General features: G+C 29.2%; 1 protein-coding gene across 1 annotated transcript in view; it reads right to left on the bottom strand.

Annotated features, from left to right (window-relative positions):
* Positions 1-303: 303 nt before the first annotated feature.
* The window catches only part of LOC142323426 (uncharacterized), a 33,395-nt gene continuing 7,369 nt past the window's right edge, over positions 304-26,329 (bottom strand). Inside the window, exons 3-10 of the mRNA XM_075363026.1 lie at positions 25,074-25,810; positions 20,917-21,029; positions 18,158-18,306; positions 13,097-14,035; positions 8,913-9,189; positions 6,986-7,222; positions 3,050-3,322; positions 304-1,202 (exon numbers count right to left, since the gene is read on the bottom strand). Coding sequence (XP_075219141.1) covers positions 1,122-1,202; positions 3,050-3,322; positions 6,986-7,222; positions 8,913-9,189; positions 13,097-14,035; positions 18,158-18,306; positions 20,917-21,029; positions 25,074-25,810 — 2,806 coding nt within the window. The 3' untranslated portion in view covers positions 304-1,121. The remainder of the gene's footprint in view (positions 1,203-3,049; positions 3,323-6,985; positions 7,223-8,912; positions 9,190-13,096; positions 14,036-18,157; positions 18,307-20,916; positions 21,030-25,073; positions 25,811-26,329) is intronic.

The following is a 26,329-nucleotide window of genomic DNA, read 5'->3' on the forward strand; positions in this document are numbered from 1 at the left end:
TGTGTTTGATAAAATTCTAAAAGTACACACTTATAAAAATCATTTGGTAAATGTACTTGTCGATTCACATGAACCAGCAGTTAGACAAGGTAAAAAAAACTGATTGTGTCCATTCAGTAATAATGCGTATCAGTGCTCTACATTCAACACACTAGGACCAAATAACAGCCAGAGGAAATGTGCAGGTGAACAAAAAAAATTCTAAAGTATCTTGTAAAGGAAAATTTACTGTAAATTATAATAACATTTTAAAGTGTCATCACTAAAGATAAATAAATTGTAAACGTCAATGAGAGTCTGGTATGATAAAATTAATAACAAATATTTATTTAAATTTTACAGTAGATTATATAACAGATTAAAATTATACAACATGTATAGCACAAAGTGATAATATATATTTCTTCAGTTAAAATACATTTGTTTGTTCAAATTGTTTACATCAATTTACTTTAAAGCAAGATAGCATCATGCAGTAAACAAATAGCACAGACTTTTCCAATTGTGAACCACATCTGATCATTCTGAGCTTTAACTGCTTAGTTGAGCAAAAGAAATCAACTGCCGCTGTCCTTTCTTGATGAACAACAAAAATACCTAATACCCTAATGAGCAAATACAATATACAAAATATAAATTTAATACAAAAAACATAAAAATGTTATCACATTTGAACACTGCACAAGCAGTGAAAGATAATACAAACAATTTAACATGGACATAAAAATTTTGAAAAACTGTATAAATCATCGGGCGAACGACTTCAGAAGTAAGCTAGCCAGAGCGTATCTTTTAATGATGAATAAGTGAAGTGAAAAAGCATTAAGCGTTGGGTTAATTAAAAAGGCAGCAGGGTGGTTTTATTAAAATCTATATATATTACATCTGACAAGTAACTTGTTATGAATTACCAACAGTAAAGTTAAAGTAAGTACGTTAATGCTAAAGTAATCAGTAAAGGTAACAAATAATAACACCTGTCATTATCTATATGATATGCAGTTAAATAATCATAACATAATAAAAGTACTATTAACAATAACTACAATAGGAATAAAAATTAATGATAATAACAATAACAAAATTAAACCACAATTTTTTTTCTTCAAAATCTTAGAAATTTAAAACCTTACCATAACCTTTTGGATAATATATGCTTTTGAATTTATTTTCTTCTTTTTTTGAAGTAAATACCGGATTTCCTAAAAAAAAAAAAATATATATATATATGTATATGTATATTAGCAACACAAACTTCAGAGAAAGAATGAAAACGAGTTATTGAGCGGGAGGGGAATGCTTAGAAATAATGTCAGATATAATAATACATACATGGAGGTGTCACATACTTTGTTAACCAGCTCTTCTTGAACTTTTAATAAATCTTACTGTACATTCCCAATCCAAGGACAGTTCTGATTTTACTAAACTGTCTGTATTTTAAATAAACCATTGTTCTTTTTAAAATTTTAACTTTGAAATTTATGTATTTGTAAACAAAACAAAACAGCTAGAAAAAAAAACAATCTTGTTTAAATATATTAAATCATATTTTCACTCTGAACATTTTTATTTCTTTACACTATTGTCAAGCGATAGGTGTGTTCTACTCAATTATAGATTTCTTTCCTGCATACTATATATATTTAAATTTTATTTTAGTTTTCTTAGTTTAATTTTATTTTTATACTTCATAAGATATTTGGCCAGTTTTAAACGAATTACTAGATGGCAGATCATAAGTTGCAACTGTTTTAAGTTAGTTTATGCTCTTAATAACATTATTTACATTGCATTTTCAATTATCTGCGGTACACTCTAATATCACAATGGAGTCCATGAATAAAACCATAAAGTAAGTAAAAATGCATGCATGTATGCAGCATACATATATGTAAATAAAAGTAACTGCAATTTTGTATTTTTTGGTTTTAAATAGCACCATTTAGTTTAAGCAAACTAAATAAAAAGTAAATTTTAGAATTGTAAATAATAAATCAAGATAAAAACTTTAATGTTAAGAAAGGTATAATCTACAAGCCCACAAAGTTGTCAGAAAATAAAACTTTGACAATTACTTACATTTATACATGTCAAAAAAATATAATACGCTGATCATTATTTGTCTACAAGATGTTAAGGTTGCATTCAATTTATCTGGTTTATATATTTTTGCAGGTAATATAGTTTTGGCATGACCAGATCAGAAATAATTAGTCTACATTTCTTCTACAGATTCAAAAAATAACTGAAACCATTCAGAACTTGTTTAGTTTCTTGAATAAAACCAGGAATTTAAATTTTAACAGTCTTCTCTATTATTTTGTGAATGTTGTTGTAATCTGTTTTAAACATAATCACAACAGCAATAACAATACAAAAACTTCACTTGAAAAGCTAAACCAATAATTACCTTTTTATCAATAATTTTTGCATTACTACTCTTATTCTGTAAACATATATATATATATATATACACTTCCTTTTTCCTGTTTAGCCTCCAGAAATTACTGTCAGGTATTACTTCAGAGGATAAATGAGGATATGCATGAGTGTAAGTAAAGTGCAGTCTTGTACAGTCTCAGGTTGACCATTTCTGAGATGTGTGGTTAATTGAAACCCAACCACCAAAGAACACCGGAATCCATGATCTAGTATTCAAATCCATATAAAAGTAACTGCCTTTACTAGGACTTGAATGCGGGAACTCTTGACTTCCAAATCAGCTGATTTGCGAAGACGTGTTCACCACTAGACCAACCCGGTGGGAATATATAATTATATATATATATATATATATATATATGTATATATAAACCCAATATTAATTATCTACACATGATGGTTATTTAGTAACAGAAATGGACCACTAGTTTTAGATTTTAAATAAACCTTTTGTTAATGGTTTTTAATTAGAAAAAAAATTTCAGTTAATTCTCCTTTTCTCTATTTTATTTCAAAATCCATTTAGCATAGCTTTTTAAAGTAATCACATTGGTTAATAATCATCTTAAAAGCAGTTTTCAATCAATTATATAATTATTCTTACCTCTTTACGAGAGTCATCAACATACATCAAAAATTTATCACATTTACGACGGGGCTTTACACCACCACTGATAATAAACAACCAAACAGCATCTAATTGTTTTCTTTTTGAAACGCTATTGTTTTTTAGAATAGTTATAAATGGGGTATTCCTATTATCATCTTCTTCAATAAAAGCTTGCTGACAACTAGTTGATCCGAGTAAAGTCCTCAGGATTTCAAGATCATAATTACCGCTTAAAAAAATATGAAGAGGAGTGCGGTTAAAAGGACCCTAAAAAAAGAAAAAAAAGACTGTTTAGAATAAATAATACAGTTAAAATGTCTATTGCCTTCTTAATCCTGGCTATCATTTTAAATGGAATTTGCTATACATGAACAAGTCATATATTCCACCTCAATTAATATTTTCAAAAGGGTATTGATTAATTAACTTTTGATAAATAAACATTTAAGCTTTCTATGAACCTTTTTCTAACATATTTTATTTCATTATCAGATTTATTTCTTTCCTCTCTGTTTTTTAATTTCCTTTTCTTAATATTTTTTTCCTGTATTATGTTTTCTTGACTGTAATTATAATATTCTCTTCAATATTTTTGTTATTAAATTGTGTCGCCATACATATTTTAATATCTTGCAACAAATAATAATCAATCGACCACTCAACTTGTTCCAGATGCAAATAAAAGATCTGATTAAAAATGTTTTTATAATCTCTGTTTTATATGAAAAACTATGTGCTTTTTTCGAAACATTTGTTATCCTCTTCAAAACATTCATAATCAAATAAAATACACTATGTTCATTTCTTTTTCCAATCTTCCAAACATTTCTAGAATCCACCTTCCTATATAGTTTTCACCTTGCTTGACAATTTCTGTTTAATGTATGGTGATTGCAAAATGGTGTCCTTCCATTATTTGTTTCATTCTTGAAAAAATAAAAAAGTCATATGTACCTGCAGTAACAATGAAATGAATGTAGCTGATGTATTATTAGTGTTATTCCATTAACAGTCCTATAAATTTGGCCTTTTTTTAAAAGCTTTATACAAATGCCCAAGTGGTATCTTTATTAACTGTGGTACCTATAAGGTGCCACAAAAGTTTTTGGAACACAATACTGATAGTGACTGGGAAATCTGAAACCATTTATTGGTCTTGGATCTGCTTGTGAGTTACCATTACAACAGTAGAGTCTTGTTTTGGTATCATAGCTAAATATCATGATTCATTACTGGTTGTGATGTGTAGTCAGTCATCAGTGACATTACCTCTTCCTCAACAGTTTTGTGACTATGCAATATTTTTGGTTGCAATTAAAAAAAATGTTGGAATAAATTTGCTGCCACTTGTATCATATTCAATTTTAGTGAGCATAGTTCCATGGAAACCATATGAGATACAAACGTTATAGCAACTTTTCTGAAAGTGATTAAACGATTAGCCATGATTTTTGCACTTTTTCACTGGTCATTGTGAGTTGATGTGCTCAGCCTTTCACTTTATAGTTGCAAGAATAACAAGTTGACTGATGTGAACTGTCACTAATAACAGTTATTATGAATGATTAGTCATCATCATCAAATAACTCATGACCATCTTCGAAGAATTTATACCATGAAAGAACTGCTTTTTTTCTGCAAATTAAGACTCACCAAACTTTTATGCAATATTTTCACCATGTTAATGTACTTACTATCTTTTTTTCTATAGAAAACTTGATGCAACTCTCTGACCCTCCATTATATAATTTTGACCACAACAAAACACTTTATTATAGCCTATAACATAACATAAACCAAGCAGCCATTATGGTTCCGTGGAGATACCAATGGCAGTATTCCGACATAAAAGTTTTTTGTTCGGTCATTTCTAGAAAATAAATTTAATATAGTCATTAAATATTTTATCAAACCTTATATATGAAGTTTATAAATTTTAAGTAAAATTATACTGTTTTTTTTTTATTTTAATTTTATGATTTATTGCTTTTTTATTATTTTTTTATTTTTTCCTTTTCTTATGAAATTGTAAAGACTTAAATCTAAAAGTTTCTTACAAGCTTGATAATGGTTATTCTGTTGTGGAAAGATAGTAACAGAATCTATATTTGTTACTGCAATGAAAATCACTCATTTTTAGTTTACTGTCAATTTTCAGTTAGCTAAAGTTTTCTTTTCAAGTGTTACAATTTTAGTTCAAGTAACTGCATATATCTTGCATTGCTCTTGCAACATTTATATTATCATTACTACCAATCATTTTCCCATTTTCTTACCTTCATGCTGTATGTACTCATTACTTATTTGAAAGTCATAGTATCAGTGAATGAGGTTGTTTACTAATGAATAGTTTTAGGATAAACTGGTACTAAAACCGGTAGAAATGAATCCCCATTATCTCTGGGATAAACTATATGTTGCCATATACCAATTAATGTCCAAAGAAGTTATACTGTGATGCAAAAATGTTTAAAAAATGATAACTTAAGGATCACTAACTATTTATATGTTAGTGTTATAAAAATTTTGCAATTGTTATTTAATGGGCTTCAGCAAAATATTTTCAGAATATTAATACTGATTTGATTTTAGAATTAGAAAGAAATTCTTTAACAATATACATATGAAGTGAACATTTTACAGCAGTGAAACTTTGTTATAGGAGCACCAAAAGAAAATAAGAACAGTGGTCTTTGAGATGCAAATTTAAAGAAAAATTGAATACTGGGTTGATGATTAAACAAGAAGGTTTTAACACAAACTAGGAAGAGAGGGGAAATGTTTGTGACTAAATTTTGTAATAAACAGGAGAATTGGATAGATTATACATACATTAATAGATCAATGGTTATTAAATTTGGTTGATGATCAAAATCTACAGGTATACAACTTAAAAGAGGCCCTATTACTTAGCTTAATCTATAAATAATATTTTATTGGCAAACACTTACATAATAATTTACAGAAGGTGTTGAGAATGATATCCATCCACTTCTATAGTCAATACATTTGGGGTACTGAAAACCTGGTTTTCAGTACCCTAGATCCAGTAGTTCTGGCTATTAACATACCAACCAAGGTGAAACCACGCTTCATATTTGAAAAACATTTCATCAAAAATGCCAATGTTGCCTTTAATGAAGCTCTTGAACCATTGACAGTAGTGAACCCTTTTAGTATTATCAGCATTAGTTAGTACATGGAAAGCATGAGCTAACTAATGTTGATAATGCTTACGTTTCATATAAAACAAAGTTTTTAAGAATTTCTTTCTAATTCTTAAATCAAAACGGTGTTAATATTCTGAAAATGTAATTTGCTGAAATCAATTAAACAACAAAGGTAAAATTTTTATAACACTAACAAAGTAGTTAGTGATCCTTAAGTTTAAACATTTTTACAGCAGTATAACTTTTTGGACATTAATTGGTTTATGTCAGCACATATAGGCACGTACTGGACAGAAAATCTTTACCCATAGCAATTATGCAGTATTCATCTTTTCTTCATGATTTTTTATATTCTATGTTGTGATTCCAACATATGTTCTAAGACAGGACAGAAAATCATTGTACGCTTATGTTGATGCAAGGCATCATAGCAGTTCTTTATCAGTTCACATCTGATACAGCAATTTTCAGCTATCGGCATGATAAAGTATATTTATCTTTCACACAAAATAAATAATGAAGTTTACTGTAAGTAAAAGTTCCTAACTTCTGTTGACTGAGATACCAATTTTTCTACTTCCATGGGTGTTTCTATTTCTCATCCAGAAGATTATGGGACATAACCTTATCTCATAATCATGGGATGCTTGTTTGGCATCTTCCACTCATTATAAAATTTCAAATATCATAATCTGATAATGGTGGAGAATTAATCATAAACTGTATTAATGGGAATTAATCAAAAAAGTAAAATACCAACCTTAATATATAATTTAGCTCCATGAGAAACAAGAAGTTTGATAACAGCAAAATTGCAAGGAACTTGAGCCACTGCAATATGCAAAGGAGTTTCATTAAAACGGTTCCTGCAATTTATGTTAAATACAGGATTCCCATCATTGTATTTAACATTCACAAGTTCAGCCAGTACACCAACATGAGTTTCACCTTTCTGACACAGAAGATGTAACAAGGTATTCTGATTATTATCAACAACCTAAAAAAAAAACACAGATTAAAAATAATAATTAAAACTGACAAAATTTAAATTAATTTATTATAAAACTATAAGTTCTTTTTTCTTCAAAGTACAAAACTTTTCAAAAATAATTAGATTGAACAATTAATTATAGAAGTACGATCAACACCAATGACAGATTGTAGGGTTAACTGATCAGTACCTAAGCCACCAGTTAGATCTTTTTGTGCAACTGCAGAAAGGAATAAAATCTCAGGACAGGCTAACAATAGAGTTACCACTGCACTAAGTTAGAGACTGCCTGAGTGGCTACTATATGATGCCATTTTGTTGGCTGACATAAACCCCATAGTACTTACCTGGATAAAGAGAAATGATCAAGAATAAGAAAAGAAAGTTATTAGGAAGGAAAAAGGGACAATCAATCTGTGGAGGAATTGCCTCAGGAGATTGATGTAATTTTCAGTCTTGCCTAGGATCAATTTATAATTGTATCAAGTTCAGGTACATGTCATCATTCATAGAGAACAGACTTTCTTTCTTTTTCCTGTTTAGCCTCCGGTAACTACCGTTTAGATAATTCTTCAGAGGATGAATGAAGATGATATGTATGAATGTAAATGAAGTGTTAGTCTTGTACATTCTCAGTTCGACCATTCCTGAGATGTGTGGTTAATTGAAACCCAACCACCAAAGAACACCGGTGTCCATGATCTAGTATTCAAATCCATGTAAAAATATCTGACTTTACTAGGACTTGAACGCTGTAACTCTCGACTTCCAAATCAGCTGATTTGGGAAGACGCGTTAACCACTAGACCAACCCGGTGGGTTAGAGAACTGACTAGGAGCATGTAAAAGTTGATATATGAGATTTACTTATTAAACAAGGTTCTAGAAGTACTTTTTATCCATACTTTACATATACTTGAAGTTTTCACAATGGTACTCTTTGAAATATTATAACTGTTCCATGACCCACAAATTAACATAACAAAGCAATACTTTTTTCCATTTTGAATAAAAAAATGAAATTTTTAGGGAACTGAAATATAATGCAGAGGGTTTCAGATAAATTTTAATCAATGCAGCTACTTTAGGGTGGAAGGAAACCATACCCTGATTTATTATAGTGAGCATTCCTTAGGGAACAGCAAGAAACATGAACTGTGGAAGATTTGCTGTCTTTAGAAGTATACATCTTTGTTTTATCAATATTAGTCAATAGAACATTAACATCAATATTAGCAAGTGGTCAATGGAACCACTGATCGGGCAATTATTAAGAAACAGAATTTTTTTTGTTAAATACAGGCGACAAACAAAACTTTTCGCAGCTTTGATTCATGGTTTTTAAATCAATTCTTATTTTACGTTTTAGATTTTTTTTTTTTGAAACAGAATATTTTCATGCAAATTAGGTATCTATTTCAGAAAAAACATAAAAAAGCCCAATTGCTACAAAAGGGAAAGTAATAAATTGATGTTTAGAATCATATATTTTTTAATGTACAAAATTTATCATGTTTTATTGATATTACTGAAAGTGAAAATTAAATATGTTTAACTTAACATTATAACTGATAATCTAACTCAGTCCTCTGAAAGGTATTTTAAATTTTTTTACATTGAAATATTAACTAATGATACAGTAACTCAATAAAATATTAGTAACTCACTTGTTATGACCTAAATATTTCAAAATTACCTCATTGGGGTCATAGCCCACTTTGATGATACAGTCAGCAATACTTCTAGCAATTAATGGCTCTTTGTAACAATACAAAGCAGCAATTTTAAGAGGTGTATTGCCTTCACTATCTGGTTCCTTAAAAAGTTTTGGTTCATTCAGGTATTGTATGACACATTCAATGCAGGCATACAATTTCTCCTGCCACACTTGCTCTAAATGACGAATAGCTTCACTGTTGCACTGGTTATCCCCAAAGATAAAACTAAGTTGTTTCAGAAGATTTATTAAAATTCTGTAAAAAAAAAACCTATATATGAAAGAGAAAATAAAAAGTACCAAAAATGTAATTATGTATCAGAATGTGTAAATGACCTTAATAAACAAGAACAAAGATAAAAAACTAATAGTTACATTAAATGCGATGAACATTATAAGTGCTTTTCTAAAAGTACATAAATCTAAAATTACACTAACAAAAGTCTAGGATATGCAAAGATTAATTATTTTCATGGTTAATCACTCTATGCCGTTGTATGTATACCCACAATCTTTGCAGCAGCTATAATAAATTATTTCATCAGTCTCATAACTCAACTCATTTGTATTAATCCAGTGTATACATTCTGACATCACAATTTAATATTCTTTTTTTAAAAAAATACATAGTAACAAAAATCTTTTTTGAAAAGATACAGCATACTAAATAAAATAAACTAAAACAGAAATATTATCAACAAGAAGAAACCTCACCCTAATCAATAAGAATGTCTCTCCCAATACATGCTGCAAGGGAAGTATATATCATCTCCCCAAGGTACAAAGAGTTAATAAAATCCATTTCACTGATTAAAATAGATATTATTTCAAAAATATAGAATAAAAATCTTACTTAAACTTTTTAGCACTAATGAAAAAAAAATTCTCCAAATCTTTTATTTTTTATATAAAAATAATGATTACTTCAATTTTTTTTTATTAGGAATACATACTGTGAAGTGGTACATTATATTTTAAAATACATCATATATACAGCTAATAAAGTTTTAAGTATTTTTTCCTGTGAAATTTGCATTTACACCACTTAGAAGAAGGTGCAATTATATACATAGAATGAGTAAAACTGAGTCATACATAGTTATGTATGAAACTGTGAGCAAACTTATGAGTAAATTTGTGCAGTTCTCTATGCCTTTATGTCAGGCTGGAAAGTGATTCTCCCTATAAACAATCACAAATTTGTTTTCAACAGGCTACCTGCAATTATTTGCTGAAAGTGGCAAAGTTAAACAGATTTTTCTATGTTCTGAGTCGATCACACAGACTGAAAAAAATTACACGAAAGGAAATCGATGTAATCAAAAATGAAACAGTTAAATTGTTTATATACGTAGTGTAAAGATAAGTTTTATGTGCTAATGATAAATAATGACCTACATTTGGATGGCAATTTGCAAACACTATGACATTCATCCTGTTGAGTTAGGATCCAAAATAGTTGTTACATAATTTTAGCTTAATATTTCTGGTAATGTTTCAGTCATATCGAAACCATAAGTTACAAGATGTGATATTTTAATTTTGCATGCAAGTTAAATAAGTATTTCAAGTATCAGTTTTTATTTAAATGTAAACAAATTTCTAAAATAAATAAAATACTTAGCATGCTTCCAATATATTTAAATTAAATAAATATTACCTTCATTTACACATTTAATAATTTCAGGGAGAGTATTTTTAAATGATTTCCTATTCTTCAGAGAGAATAATTCTTTATTTGTGTTTTTTCAGTAACAAAAGGAATCCTGCACAATTTATGTTTTTGATATCCAGTGAACCTATAAAATATCCAATATTTATGTTTTTTCTACTATTTTGATGAACAGGAAATTTATCTGGATATTTCTTCACATTAAGACAACAAGGTTTAGTTATTTATCACCTTGAATCTGGAGCTTTTAAAAGAAAACAGACATTTATTCTTGTAATGCTGATGGGCCCAATTCCATTCTATTTTTGTATTCTAGCTAACAGAAACATTAAATAAAATTGATATAAGAAGCTTTACAGAGATAGTTTAAGCACTGATGGAGAACCAAGGGTTAGTGTTTATGTTGAGTCGAATTTGACTGATTTCCCTCAGTTTCGATGAACAGAAATCTGTGATGAAGATTTACAGGTTTGTTTCCACAAATTTAGCAAAGACCTTTCTGATTTCGTAATAAGGCCGAATAGGCTATGTCTTAGGAAAGTTATTAATTCTACACTTGAACAGTAATTTAAGTGTCATTTAAGATATATGAGAGACTAGAAAAATTCCTGTTAAGAGATTATGTGAGCAGTTCAATGAGGTTGCTAGTCACCTTTTCTTAGAATATGATAAAGCTACAATAAAAAAGAGATTTGATCTTTGAAGTCTCCCATCTATCATGACTATATTTATTCAAAGATCTAATTGAGCTTACAGGATTAGATAATAGATGATGTATAAGCCTTTCAGGTTGAAGTGTCAAGGCAGACATACTCCATTACGTAATCAATTATCAAAACCCGGTCACAATTTTGATATATAGTCACAGTCAATGACTAATTATTTTTGTGGCAGTAAATTATATTATGTACAAATGATGACACTTGTGTGGACTGTCAAGGCAGTCATAGATTGTAAGGGGCTATATGTGCCTAAAAATAATTATCAACTTTTTGCCATTACAAATACTAGAGCGATAATAACTTTGTAATTTACAGCTTTTTACATGAAATAAGCCGGGTTTCTCATGTTTTCAGTAATCTATTTTATGTGTTGTTTTTACACGTATTTACTTAACATAAAATTCAATAGGAGGTATTAACCAATTTTTATACTCGTAGAATTGCTGAAATAGGCTCTGAAAGGTCCTGGGTAAATGGTGAACTGCATTCCTTACAATGCAATGGCTCATATGTAATTGAAACTTCCCAAGAAAAAACATCCATGAAATTTAAGGGTGTAAAAATATTAAGTCAGAAGAATTGGTAGTAATTACTGTAATATGAAACAGGCAGATATTAATCGGACTTTAAACATTTAAAACTTCAAGAAATTAAACTTTCCTGTCATCAGTCAGGTTTTTTAAGGATGCAAATTCCTCCGTAAAAAGTTATAATGTTATACATAAACTTGGAGAAGCGATGTTAGTATATAAAAAATTATAGTAAAAAATTAAATAAGGACAAATGAAATTTTTTTTTGTTAAGAGCATTCACTGGACTAAAAATATAATTGCTTGAATATCATTTTACAAATACATATGGTGATCAAAATATTGAAATCAATATTCTTTTTGGGCATAGACTTTTACTTTGTAGATGATAATTTCATTACTTTAAAAACTGTCGAACTCCCACATTCCCATATAGTTTTTGTTTCTGTATTTATGGATTTTACAGTTACAGTAAATTTTTGAAATCTAATCACTGTAAAGATGTAGAGGTTTTCATAGTATCCAAATATAAAATGGATTAAATACATCTTTAAATCAGATAACATATATGTCTAATGGAAAATAGATGAAATGAAACTTAACACAACAGTATAAATGTTTAATACCTAGAGCTTAGGAGAATAAAATTTCAGTTGACAAGAATTAAAAGTAAAACCCAAAGTGACTTGTTTACTATGCATAGAGTCACTTCAATATTTTTTTTGAATGCCTATTTATGCCCATTTTTAAACTTACACCTTTGTATTTGAAATGATAAACCTTGAGCTGGATAACAATTTTATTTGGAGCAAGTAACACCCAAACAAACGATTTGTAAGTTACTTCACATAAGGTAATATGTAATACTACTAAAAAAAAAAAATCTTTCATAAACGAAGAATAATGCAAAGGACTTAAGTTTGATCACATCTCTCTGAAAATCCTGATGCTTCCTAATTCTACCTTATTTCCATGAACTAGAAGTTATATTTTTATACATTTATTATTCTTTTTATTTACATGTTTATGTAATTTAAAATTTAAAAACCAGGGTTTATTAAATTACACACATCAAAAATTATTTTATATATGTGATGTGCAAAATGCATAATTACTTTTTTCTAATACTTCTGCTTTCAAGTAAAAAAAAATTTCACACAGCATTTGTTACAAATAAGCAAATCAAATACTAGCTAAAAATTTAACTACTGATAATTGAATAGTATGAATTGTACTTACAGTGATTTACTAGATGCATCTAGACATCTTGTTTCCACTAGAGTTGAAACCCATTGAATAGTAACTGAATTTATTCGTTTTTTATCTTTGCAATATTCTCTAAGCCTATTATATCCAGATCTGTGCATATGGTTCTCATTTACTTGATTTTTTCCAGCTTGTACTTGTCTAAAATTGTTCTTTCCTGGTAAATTACTACTAGAATCTTTTACAGCAGTTGTATACGTAGCAGCAGGTTTCAGTTCAATATTTTGCACTTCAAAGCTATACATTGGTAAGGAATGATTATTCCATGAAGCATTGGGATCAGATGTATTAACATCTGATGGTTTATTGGCTTCACAAACCAAGCCAACAGTTTGCAGCAGTGGGTTTATAACACTTACATTCATTTGGGTTGTAATCCCAACATTGCTATATGAATTCTGATCCTTTGTTATGTTCACATCAAAATTTAAATTTTGGGTTTTTTGTTCAAATAAATCAAGACAGTTTCCAGATGTGTAAGTATACCCCCTTGTTGTGTTATTACGACAGTTCATATTGACAATAGGGTCAATGTCTTTTGTATGATCTGGCGAAACAGATGGTGCAGGTGAAAACCCATTACTTCCAGAAGGGCTGCCTTCATAGTCTGATGTAGGTAATAGCTCATCTGAAAACTTTCCAAAAGATAACCCATCATCTGTAACTGGTGAATTAAAAGAAGAAATTATTGTATCAGATGAACAATGTGATCCTTCACTATTAGATGTATTGTATAGATTGGGTGAACAGCTTAACAAATCAGGACTCACAGATGTGGAAATACTGTAACCAGAGCTACAGGAATCACTTGAAATATTACTGTCATATATACTTTGGAAACATGTATTTTTATTAGAAGTGATATTGGGCCTATATCCATCACATGAACAACCAATTTCCAGAAGGGACTTGCTGAAAAAAATAAGGATATATTAGTAACATCATTTTTTTTACAATTGACTTCAAATAAAATAATCTACTATAATAAAAAAATGTTACTCAAAAAGTATTAAAATGTAAATATTTATTTTTTCAACTATTAAGATGGCTGGGCTTTAAAGAAAAATAATTTTTATAGCAGGAAAACAACTGAAAAAAAAAAATTGTTAAGGAGGTTACAGAAGGGTTACACATTTCCAAGAGAAGAAAATTAAAAAATAACAGTAATAAAACTTTTTTAATGACTAAATTTCAATATAATTTATTTATTTTTAAACAAAACTGTTATGTTTATTTTCAATATGATAAATATACCTTCAAGTTCATTAGAATTGTCAGTGTCATTCTCATGAAGAGGAGCTGCATCTGTGATAAGAATGAAGGCCATCAAGAATTTATCCATTACGTACAGCAAAAATAATATCAGTAAATTAGACTTAATTAAGTAAATTAAAATAAAAAAATATGAGATGTACAAAGCATACTGATGAAGAGAAATATATAATAAATAAATTTTGCTGTGAATTCTGGACAAGTGTAAACATCACTTTTTACACATGTATCACTACTATTGTTATTTTTACCCAATCAATAAGTTTACTTAAATTTATTACACAAGCCTCGTGATAATTGTGTCAAATGCATGAAACGGATTAGGGTAATCGTACATTTATGAACTTTTTTTTTTTATAAAGACCAAACTTGTTACATATTTTAATTTTATTTTTCATCTGGCATGTTACAAGAATTCTTTTATACAAAAATTAAAACATGTCTTATTCATAATTTTAGAACCAAAAATAGATTAATTTGTTTTTCACTTGCCTATTTGAAAAATTTAATTTGGCTAACATGCAACACACATAGTTGCAAGACAAGACAAGACAAAGCAAAATCTTGCCAGGAAAGTAGAGATTTATTAAAGAAAATTAATCAATTTCTTTTTAGCAACTTAATTTTTTTAGATCTTTGTTAAATATCTATTATCAAACAAAAAATAATTAAATTTTATTTAACAAATGATTTGAATAATTTGTTCATTAAGCATACAGGGTAACACCAGTTATTGTATTGTACATACTTTGACAAAGGCACTGATTATGTTAAGAATAAAACAAAATAAAGTTTTGTTTTCTCTGGTCTAAATTTAATTAACAGTATTTAACAAATTTTAATTATTAAATTAATTCATTACAGTAATTTTCATGTTAAACATTAAATTTAAATTGTATTGTGTTTTTATTCTACTTAATTTTTTCTCAGGTGAACTTCCCCACATTCTCTGATTAACTTCTCCATAATTAACTTTTTGTCTTAAAAAGCAAGGTGTCTAATAAATTGTACATTTTTTAAGTAGTTAAGCTAAATCTTCTGAGATTAGCCTACTTCACACAGGGAAAAACTTGATTCAGCGTATAAATATATTATACAATGACTGATATGGAAGATTGTTAACATTATAGTTCGGTACTTTCACCTTCCTTTATGGTTTGGAGGCATTATCCCGCTTATGAAACAAGTCTCTGACTGTAATGTGTTGTCACAAGACAATTGCAAATACTGCTATGACCACAATTTCTTCCAGCTTGTGTCCAGTAAAACAAATTAATCCTAATTTAAAATTAACTCGCAAAAAAATCTAAATTATTTAAATATTACTATGATAAACAGTAAAGATACTTAACTTAGAGAAAACAAACTCTGGCCGATAACACAATTCATTCCGTACCATATTTCATTTTTTAACTCAACTGCTAGTGAACAATATATGTACACATCATACAACAAACAGCAAAAACAAATGGATAAAAGCAGATGACAAGTAAAGTGACAGATAAAGAGAAAAACAATTTGAACCAGATTAAAGAAAAACGTTTAATTGAAAAAATGTGATGTGAATAGACGGTTATCACGCAAAAACAAATTTTGTAGATTTGGTTCTACAACACAGGATTCAAGAACAATAATAAAGTTAAGTTATTAAGACTGTAATTTGGATTTGATCAATCAATTTTGAAAACAAGGTGAATAAAATTTGAAATATGACCTAAAACATGATATTAGACGTAGATGATCATTTCAGAATAAATTTAAAGTACACATAGCAAGTCCAGGAATCAAATTTTGCAAACCACCTTATAGAAACAGGATGATTGTATGTTGATATTGGCTGCAACAAAGCATTTTAAAAATTTTACCTGTAAGTAAATAAATGGATATTTAAAAGTTCAAAATGTATAAGGTTGGAAAACAATTTACCTTCTTGATGAAAAAAAATAATTTTATATGGAAGTAAATAAATTAAGTAGAGCTAAATAATGACATACGCTGCTTCTGTGAATAATCACACCAGTGATCAGTTCTGTTGGGAGTTCATTACACGAGTTACTAAAATGTATGTTCCTAATTAATATTTTATTCTCAAAGCTAAAGTTTTTATAATTATGAGTATGTTAACAATAATCAATTTTATTATATTTCTATGAGCAGTTTCAAGATAGAAGCAACTATGTAACTTTAAATAGAAATTAATAAGATGCCCAAAGATTGAGTAAGGAAAGCACTAAACTTCAAAAACAAATGAGTTGAGGTAGCAAAAAAGTTTTTTAATATATAAATTTTTTTATATGCTACAGAGTATGTAACTAAAAAGTTCAAAAATAAAATTTAACAATGGGAGTTAAATATGCTAATAATTACACAACAGCGAGCATTGATTTAATAATGTTAATTCAATAACTGAAAACTTAACCACCAAAACACAAGAAAAGATAAGTAAACTTAAAAATCTAACACCAATAATAAACTTTCACATATCCCACATCATCAGTTAGTATACAATTCTATAATTACAATAAAAAAAAAAAAAAAAAATTATCACTATTATAACCCTGAAATTTGTTATGGAAAACAAAAACTCCACTACCATTTTTGGAGTAGTTTGTTCGTCATAACAAATTTAAGGGTTATAATAATGATAATTTAAGTTAAGTTTTTCTAAATGTTAAGTTCCCCCCTGCAAAAGTTGATTATTGGTGTTAGTTTTTTAGGTTTACTTATCTGTTACTGTGTTTTGGTGGTTAAGGTTTCAGTTAATATAAAATTTAATTAGCACAGTGATCAATATGTTGATGAATTATTTGAATTTTCAAAAAATGCTAATATATTATGGACTTTATGGACTCTAATGCAAATAAATTATCTCATTATAACAGGTATATAAGTTTGATTATATTAAATAAAAGGTGTAGTCCTAATATAATTTCTTCATTGAATATTTCTCATCAGACATACTTGTAGCAAGATGATCAACAGAAATCTAGCAATGAATCAATTGCATAATTTCCTACAGAGAATTACATAAACATTTTAACTTTTTAAGTGATTATAGATGTGAACTATGATATAATTTATAGGGGGTCAATTTCTTGAGCAAAGTTTTTTTTATACTTGTTAGTAATTCAAAGAAAATCTCATGTGTAAATGCTGTCTACGTCACTTTTAAGCAAATTTCTACTGTATTATAACAAAATATGCTGAAAAATAACAACTCCCATTGCATCTTGTGATAAATAACTGCTTGCTCGAAAGGAGTAGAAAAATTGTTAACGTTGTGATATTAAAAAAATTGGTTTCATGAAAATTAAGAGTTGTTATTTTGAAGGATGCTGATAAAAATCTTAATGTAACTTGAAATTTATTTAGGGCAAAGGTAAAGCTACACTACTTTTCAATTGAAGGTGGTATAAATAAGAAAAGAAGGTGAACTCTTAAAACGCCCTAACATGAAAAAATAGTTATAAAATAATGTTAATAACTGTTACATGAATCACAAACTGATGAACAGATATCAAACATTATGTATAAGAACAAAAGAAAATTCAAACTGTATTCCCTGTATGATGCAATAAGAGAAATGAACATTAAAAACCATCCATTCCATAAGTGTGATTCCTAACATAAAATCTAAGCAAAGTTATTTTCACTTTTATAATGTAGAGATGATGTACCAATAAGTTTGTGTCAAAAAAAGTATGTAAAAGCTAAGCATTAAAAAAAAATTAGTTAAAAAATTAAAAAGAAAGTAAATATTACTCATTCTTGTCAAACAATTCTTCATTAAAGAGCAACTGATATTCTTCAGATGATAATTGACTGAGAAAACTCTGCTCTATAGGGGAAAAACTGACTTTACTCAGTACCTCTGTCGATTCTTTGCATTTTTTCTTCGGCTTTTGTTTAGACTGCAAAAAAAAAACAAGAAATTTACATTCACACCATATGCCAATAAATAACTAAATACCTACAATACTTTTTAAGGTGTTTATTTTCTACTCTACAATCTATTTTTCAGTAGAGAAATTTTTCTATTGTACATTCATTATAAATTGCATCTAAAAGCAACACTAACTTATTAAATTTCTAATTACATCAACTGATGTGCATAATGACATCATGATGTGTACTAGTCCAGTTTCAAGTTTTTTCCCAGTTTGGAAGGTACACGAGACCTAGACAAAATATATGTTATAGAAGCAATTAACTTTCATCATATTCTAACTGGTTGGTATTGCATGTGAGGTTCCGCAGGTACACGGGATATTCATAAGATAAAAAGAGCAGAAAATATTTTTAAAGCATTTCATTTTGCGATGATTCAATAACTTTAGAATTTAACCTAATTTATTTTTATATATACTCACATCTCTCAATACTTTGATGAACCTGGAAATGAATATCTTGGTTCCAATATTACAACAGTTTCCCTGTCTCCTTAACTAATGGCCCGTTTCCTTAACTACATTACCGGATCTTGAATCTCACTGCTGCCATGACAATTTTTTCGACTTTGTAAACAAATGATAGTCTTTTAATGGAGATAAGCTGGGTGAAGGATGAGCCAAATTTTCCTATCTGAAAGTCTGCAACAATTTCTGTGAATTGTGAGTAATGTGGAGGCAGATGTTACCATGCAGTAAGCAATTACCAGTCCTTGCTGTTAGTTTTGTATCGCCTGAAAATTTTTTCAATTTTATAGTAAGAAGCAATATTATATATATCTTCAAGTCAGAAAGTTGATGAGAAATGGATTTTTCTTGTCCCAGAAGATGCACCATGATTTTTTGCTAATGCTTTGAATGTTTTTGCTGATAATGAATTCCAGAAGTAGTATTACTAATACAGCAAGCCATTTAAAGAAACACTACACGCATAGCGTTGCTGTAACTGCAAACTCTATATAAAAAGTGAATTCTATTATACACGACAGTTTTGCCCATTAAAAAAACTTTTTCTTATTTTTAAGAGCCTTAAGGCTTTAAATTCCAAATACCCCTTGTACCTCACAAATTTCTTCATTTGAATGGTTCAGTAAAACGTTTTTCCTATAATCCTGTTCACATTTGATATCAAGTGAGGCAAAAGATGCAGACTGAGTGACTTGCCCATTGAATTGCAATCCATCGTGCAATTCAATGTAAAGAATAATATTCTCTCTTTCCAAAGTGTGCATTGTGTGTGCTGTATAATATCTACTTAACTTAGTGCTTAGGGACTAAAGGATAAAGAAGAAAAAAAGGTGAAGTTAGATAAGTAGATACTAAACAGTGGAGAGAAGTAATTAAATAACTGGAGTGGTGTTTACTACAAAAAATATTCAATATTGCCAACAAAACATCATAATCATATTTTTATTTTTAATTGCCATTAATCTAATAATGAACATTACATTAAAAACATAAGAGTGAAAAAAGGCACCACAAAAAAATCTTTCATGTAACCAAATACATCATTTCTGATACTGCTATAATATTAATTATGCCAATCTCAGACATGTGATAAATCAATGATCTCATTGACAGATCACATCACATTGGTGAAAAACTGATGGGGTTTCTAAGCACTGAGGACTTTATCCTTGGAGACTACGACCTTCATAATTTTATCAATATTAGTTACTGGACTTTTTCCCTCCAGACATTTCTGATTTGTTATAGGTGCTGTTTATCATCGTGATAAACAGCACCTATAATAATGGCTATTATTCTCTACAATGTAGATCATCTATTATATAATGGTATATTTTTATTGTTGGTTACAACTAATGATGAACAAATCATAATTATTACTCTTATCCGACAGGATCTGAAAATGAATTGCAGCATTATTTACTACATCACAGGATTATTTGTTTTACAAAGATTGTGTTTTTTGTACAATTTATTTTATATAGTACCACTACACACATGTACAAAGATGTAGCATCCTAAAAATTTAAGGCTAATGTAAGGAGGGGTTGATTTTCGCTGATGGCCAAAACTATGACAATTAACAGGTTTTAATAACTACAGCAATGCCACTCCAAAAAAGCTGATTACTTGAAAATGTATTCCACAAACTTTTCTGTAAGCGTATCAAATGACCGCCAATATTTTGCAGCAGCTAATACAAATTTTTAGTTATTTTCAGAGAACTGAACATATCAATATAAAATATTAATATAAAATAAAAATGAAAATATCAAGATCATCTCAAGTTTTGAAGTCAAAACTGGTATGAAAATTCCTACCAGTGATCAAGTGTCTTTCTTTTGAACTATTAAAACAGGTTTCAAAGTATCAGGGATAATTCTGAAATTATGCCTCTGAGCTAGCAAGCACACTAAGAATTATAAAATCATGGATTATCCACAGTATTTCTTAACGCATAAGGTTAAGGTCATTGGGCTACTGTGCAAGAACAGATATGAATTCTGAGCAATCAGATACATACCTACGCACAGTAAATTAGCTCAGTCACTTTTACTTACAGTTAGTTAATTTTCAAAATAAGTTTTACACAAAGATTATTCTTACTATGCAATAACCGGGTGCTGCATGTATCTTATTTTGAGAATCCTTTGAGCTTGCTTCCTCTTTATTAACAGGACCCTTGGCAACAAGCTCATCATCACTGCTACTACTCTCATCTACAAAAACAATCATTTAAAAAATAAAAACAATTTCAATTCATTTGAAAAATGTATATGAAAATATGCATCTATTTCTTAAATATAATGCACTATCACTACATTGAATGTTAAATGACATAACAATACCAATTTTAGGCAACCTGACACACACTGACATAGTCTTTCTAAAGAACAGAAAGCATTCCAATCTTACTAGGAAGGAAAAGGAGGAGTAAAATTGTTCTTCAGTCTTTTCCACTGAGCTGAATATATTGCTAATATCACACAGTAAGCGCACTGAAATACAGGTGATATTCAATTCTACAAAAGAAACCTTCAATTTGTAAATTACAGAGACTAAGTGTATCATGAATATCATTACTCTCCGAAAAAAAAAGCACACTTGTGCCTCTTGTACTCAGATGATTAAAAGCCATAGAAAGACTGACAAACAGTATACAGTAACACATTTATGTACCCCTTCTTCTGAAAAACAAAAGGGTACATTATAAAAAAATGAGCTTCTAATTATAAAATTTTAGCTTTTAAATTACAATTTTATACAATAAAATATTGATGTATGAATAAAAAATTAATTTAATGATTCAAAATAAATCTAAAAAAATTTATTTTGAAACTATACTCTTGTGTAACTTGTAATCATGCTTCTTTTTTACTGAATTTATTCATGAGCAATAAACTTTACAAAAGTTAAATAATTGTTCACTCATTCGAAAAGGGGAGGTTACTGATCACATCAAAACAATTGAATACTTGGACAATAATTTTTAATAACCAATGAAATACAAAAAAAGAATAAATATATACAGGTGATTCAAAGAAACGGGAAATTTTGAAAGTTGTGTTGGTAGCCATGGGCGATTGGTACCACTTGATAAGTGGCGCCAGCCTCTCTAACCTAACCTGCCATTTAGTTGTCATGGATCCTTGGAGTGGTGTGCAACATGCATTTGCTATCAAAGCGTTTTACAAAAACAATGACAGTGTGGAGGGAGCGCGTAGAGAATTTCGCCGTCATTTTAATCTGGGACGGCACGACCGTGTTCCATCAGCACATGCAATTAAAACATGGATATCTAATTTTGAGGAAACTGGTTCGGCAATGAAAAAGAAACCTCTAGGCCGTGAGCGAACCATCCGTACACCACAGAATGTTCAAGCTTTACAAGATGCTGTCACACAAAGTCCACATCGGTCAATCCGTCGTCTCTCAGCATCTTTACAATTGCGTAGTTCAGGTGTTCGAAGAATCTTAGTGAAGGACTTGCAATTCCATCCATACAAGTTGCAGATCGTCCAGGAACTGAAATCGAACGATGCAGTTGTGCGAGCACAATTCTGTAATGTAATGCTTCAGAAGATAAATGATAACGAAGAGTTTGTTCACGAACTGTTGATGTCAGACGAAGCGCATTTCCACCTTAGTGGATTTGTTAACAAGCAAAATTTCAGATACTGGGCACAAGAAAATCCTATGCAGCTACACCAGCGTCCGTTGCACAGCCAGAAAGTGACCGTGTGGTGTGCTATGTCATCTTACGGTGTTATAGGCCCTTATTTTTTTGAGGATGACAACGGTCTTGCGATTACAGTGACGTCGGCTCGTTACGTAGCCATGCTTGAAAACTTTGTTGAGGAACAACAAAAGAGATTTCCACCAATTCTTAATACAGCCTGGTTTCAACAAGACGGAGCAACGTCACATACTGCACGAATATCGACGGCAGCTGTACGCAGATTGTTTGGACGTGTAATTTCACGAAATTGTGACATTAGATGGGCTCCCAGATCGCCTGATCTCTCAGCTTGCGATTACTTTTTGTGGGGTCAGCTTAAAAGCAAAGAGTTCCACAGTAGACCTGCTACAACGGAAGAACTGAAGGCAAAGATCCGAGAAGCAATTGCGGAAATTCCAGTTGAGATGTTACGTCAAACCATGAACAATTTAACGAAGAGACTTCATGAGTGTTTACGTAGAAGAGGAGGTCACCTGCAAGATGTCATCTTTAAAAAATAAACTAAAATGTATGTATCCTAAAATGGCAACATTTGTGGATACATACAAAATGAATTTGATTTCATGAGTATGAAATAAAATTCATTTTCTAAAAAAAATTATTCATTAACGTTATTTAATTTTTTAAATTTCCCGTTTCTTTGAATCACCTGTATTTTAAATTCCATTAATATTAACCACCTAGAACAAAATATTAAGATAAGACGTATCTTACCTTAATTTTAATATGAGACTTACATGGGATCCTGCATCCTCAGATATGACTGAAATACTTAATTAAACTGCATATTAAAAAAACTAAAATAATGAAAATTGCAAATTAATTTATTATATGAGTGCTGCTATCTATTGCACTTTTTATAAGATAGTCTCCTTCAAATATTGTCTGATGATATATCAAATTGAAATTTTGTTTGTTTAAATGTGTAATATTTTTCTAATATATTTAATTTTATGAAATCTTAATTAATTTCTAATATTTCTGAATGTGTTAATATCAGAAAGAGAATGCTTACTGTTCATTAGATAGTCTACCATATTAGATAAACCTAGTTTATAATTTTTGTAATTTCTATAATGTTCATGAAATCTAATTTTAAAGGATCATTTGTTTTTTCTACATATTTACAATCGCAATCATTACATTTAATTTTATAAATTCCACACAGATTGCTATTTTATTATTATTTTTTAAATATTTTATTATGTGGTTATTAGGGAAACAATCTTATAAGTATGTGTACATGGCTATAGTCATACACAGTAAATGTAATTTTTAGGAGGTATTTGGTCAAAATATGCTGTTTTTTATTTCAATAGCTGATGATAAATTATAATCAATTAATTTGGAAGACAGCAAAATAAAGAAAATTTATTGGTATGAAAAAAAAGTGAGAATTAATATTATTTATTTATGCAAGAGAGGTTTAATAAAAACTGTAAACTGAAAGATCTGAAAAGGTTTAAATTTATATAAATATACATCCCATATAAACAATTTATATTTATAATATCTCTATACAGGTTATTACAACCTTACTCGTATTTTAAAGACTAAATTATAACTCATAAATAATGACTAATGCAACATGTAATAAAATATAAATCAGACACTATTTCAGAAATTAATGCTATCATATTATCAACAAATACTGTTGTTTTTCAAAACTAGTGGTTTCTAATTTCTATTTACATAAAACTACTAATTATATCATTTCAATGTAATAAAAACCATAAAAGATATGGTATTTTTAAACAATATATGTAATAAGAGTCAAGTTAATATACTTTTTTTTGCGCTTCGTTTATAATGCATAATATTACCACCCTACATGGATACAGTAATTTACACACAAAAACCATAAAGTCAGTATATATATATATGTGATATTGCATAATAAAAAGTTTACATTAATTTGCTTTACCTTAACTTATAGCTCAATATATTCTCCACTTTATTGCTTTGAGATATGCAGAGCACCACAGATACAAAAATACCAACCAGAACCGATTTCTTGGAGCGTAATGATGTTTGTGTACTAATCCCACATGTGGACTGAGTGATAGTGACTCTTATAGGGGTGATTTCTCCTGTTTCAGCAGGCTTTGTGTGCTAATGTACAACATATATGACTCCATGAAGAAAACAAGAAATTGTTTCACATCTCACTTTCCCTATTAAGTCTGGCATGGCACTTGTAATTATTAAAAATGATGATACTATGATTGAGTTGTGTCTCAAGGAAGGTCGTATACAACCATTTGGTTATGGCAACTAACAGATGTACCAACATGTGATGTATCTGATATATCTGAGCAGTGTAAAAAAAAAAGGTGAAATAAAAACAAAACTTTACTTAGATAAGCACTTTCCTTTTTTAGTTTAAACTGATTTTCACACTTCTGTTGAGGGTTAACAACAACATCAACATAATTTTTTAAAGTAATCCTTTTTAAACTATTAAAGATGATTAACTGGAAATCTATATAAAAATTTGAAAATATAAAATGAAATTACAGCATACCTGAACTCACTTCCGAAGAGTTTGATGATGAAGATGATGATAATTGAAGATCGTGAATGGATCTAATCATTTGTTTAATGTCATTACTGTTTTCATTTAGTTTTAAACTATATAATTTATTATCTAGTTCTTCAACTAACAACTCAGTAGCTGAAGATAACTTTTTGTCACTGGTATCTACGGCTTCCGAATCTGATGAGCCGGATTTAATATCGCACTTTGAATCTTGTTTTTCCAAAATTCTTTCCTTGTCATCATCATCATCATCATTGTCATCACTATCATCATCATCATCATCATCATCATCATCATAATCATCATCATCATATTCATCTTCACTGTCATCATTATTGTTATAATCCTGTTCATGTTCACAATCATCATCATCCTCATCATCAGCATCGTCGTCTTCTTCTTCATGTCTCTTTTCAACTATTTTTTGAGAGCTAACTGGAGAAGAACAGCTTGGCCATACAAATTTTGACCCGGTGTCTACTTCATCAGCAGAGACATTAAAATTATTATAGGTTATGTTATTTTGTTTATTATTCAAATTATTAAAAAAATTGCGATTCTCTTCTGTGTTCTCATCACCGTTTGGTTTATCATGTCTTGTAATGTCTCTGTTGATAGTTTTAACAAGAACTCCATTTCTTAATGTCTTATTGAAATTGTCAACCGGTATGAATGTGTGGCTTTCAGTTGAATTCACTGGTTTTTCATTTTTTATTAAGGGGCTAAAAAACAAACAAAGAAAATAAAATATTGTTAAAATATGAAACTGCATTTTCTATTTCAGCATACAAATTAAATATAGTATTATTAATCGGTGGAAATTGAACTGTTTAAGTTAACGTAAGTGGTCCCGCTAATTATGTTCAAATAATGAAAAATTCAAATGTTAATTTTTGGTTACTTTTGCCAGTTACTAGGATCACGTTTTTTTATAATACTACTTATGATAAATTCAATGATATCAATAAACGATTCGTTATGATAACCAGGAACCCTCCTGGTGTAACGATTGGCATGTTGATTTTTATTTATTTGATCATAGATTCAATTCCAAGAAGAGGCTGGGAATTTTTAAACAGGAACTGGATGATTATTTAAACCTTTAATGGTCATACCAGTCCTGAGTCCCTGTCTGCTAATAGAAGCAAACAGTCCTTGTATTTTTTTCATCGATTCTGTTTTGCAAAATGATCTTTAATCAGTTTAAAGTTTTATTATAGAAGCTAACTAACAGTTGTGTG

The sequence above is a fragment of the Lycorma delicatula genome, chromosome 4, assembly GCF_047948215.1.
Source record: "Lycorma delicatula isolate Av1 chromosome 4, ASM4794821v1, whole genome shotgun sequence".
In the NCBI taxonomy this organism is placed as follows: Eukaryota; Metazoa; Arthropoda; class Insecta; order Hemiptera; family Fulgoridae; genus Lycorma; species Lycorma delicatula.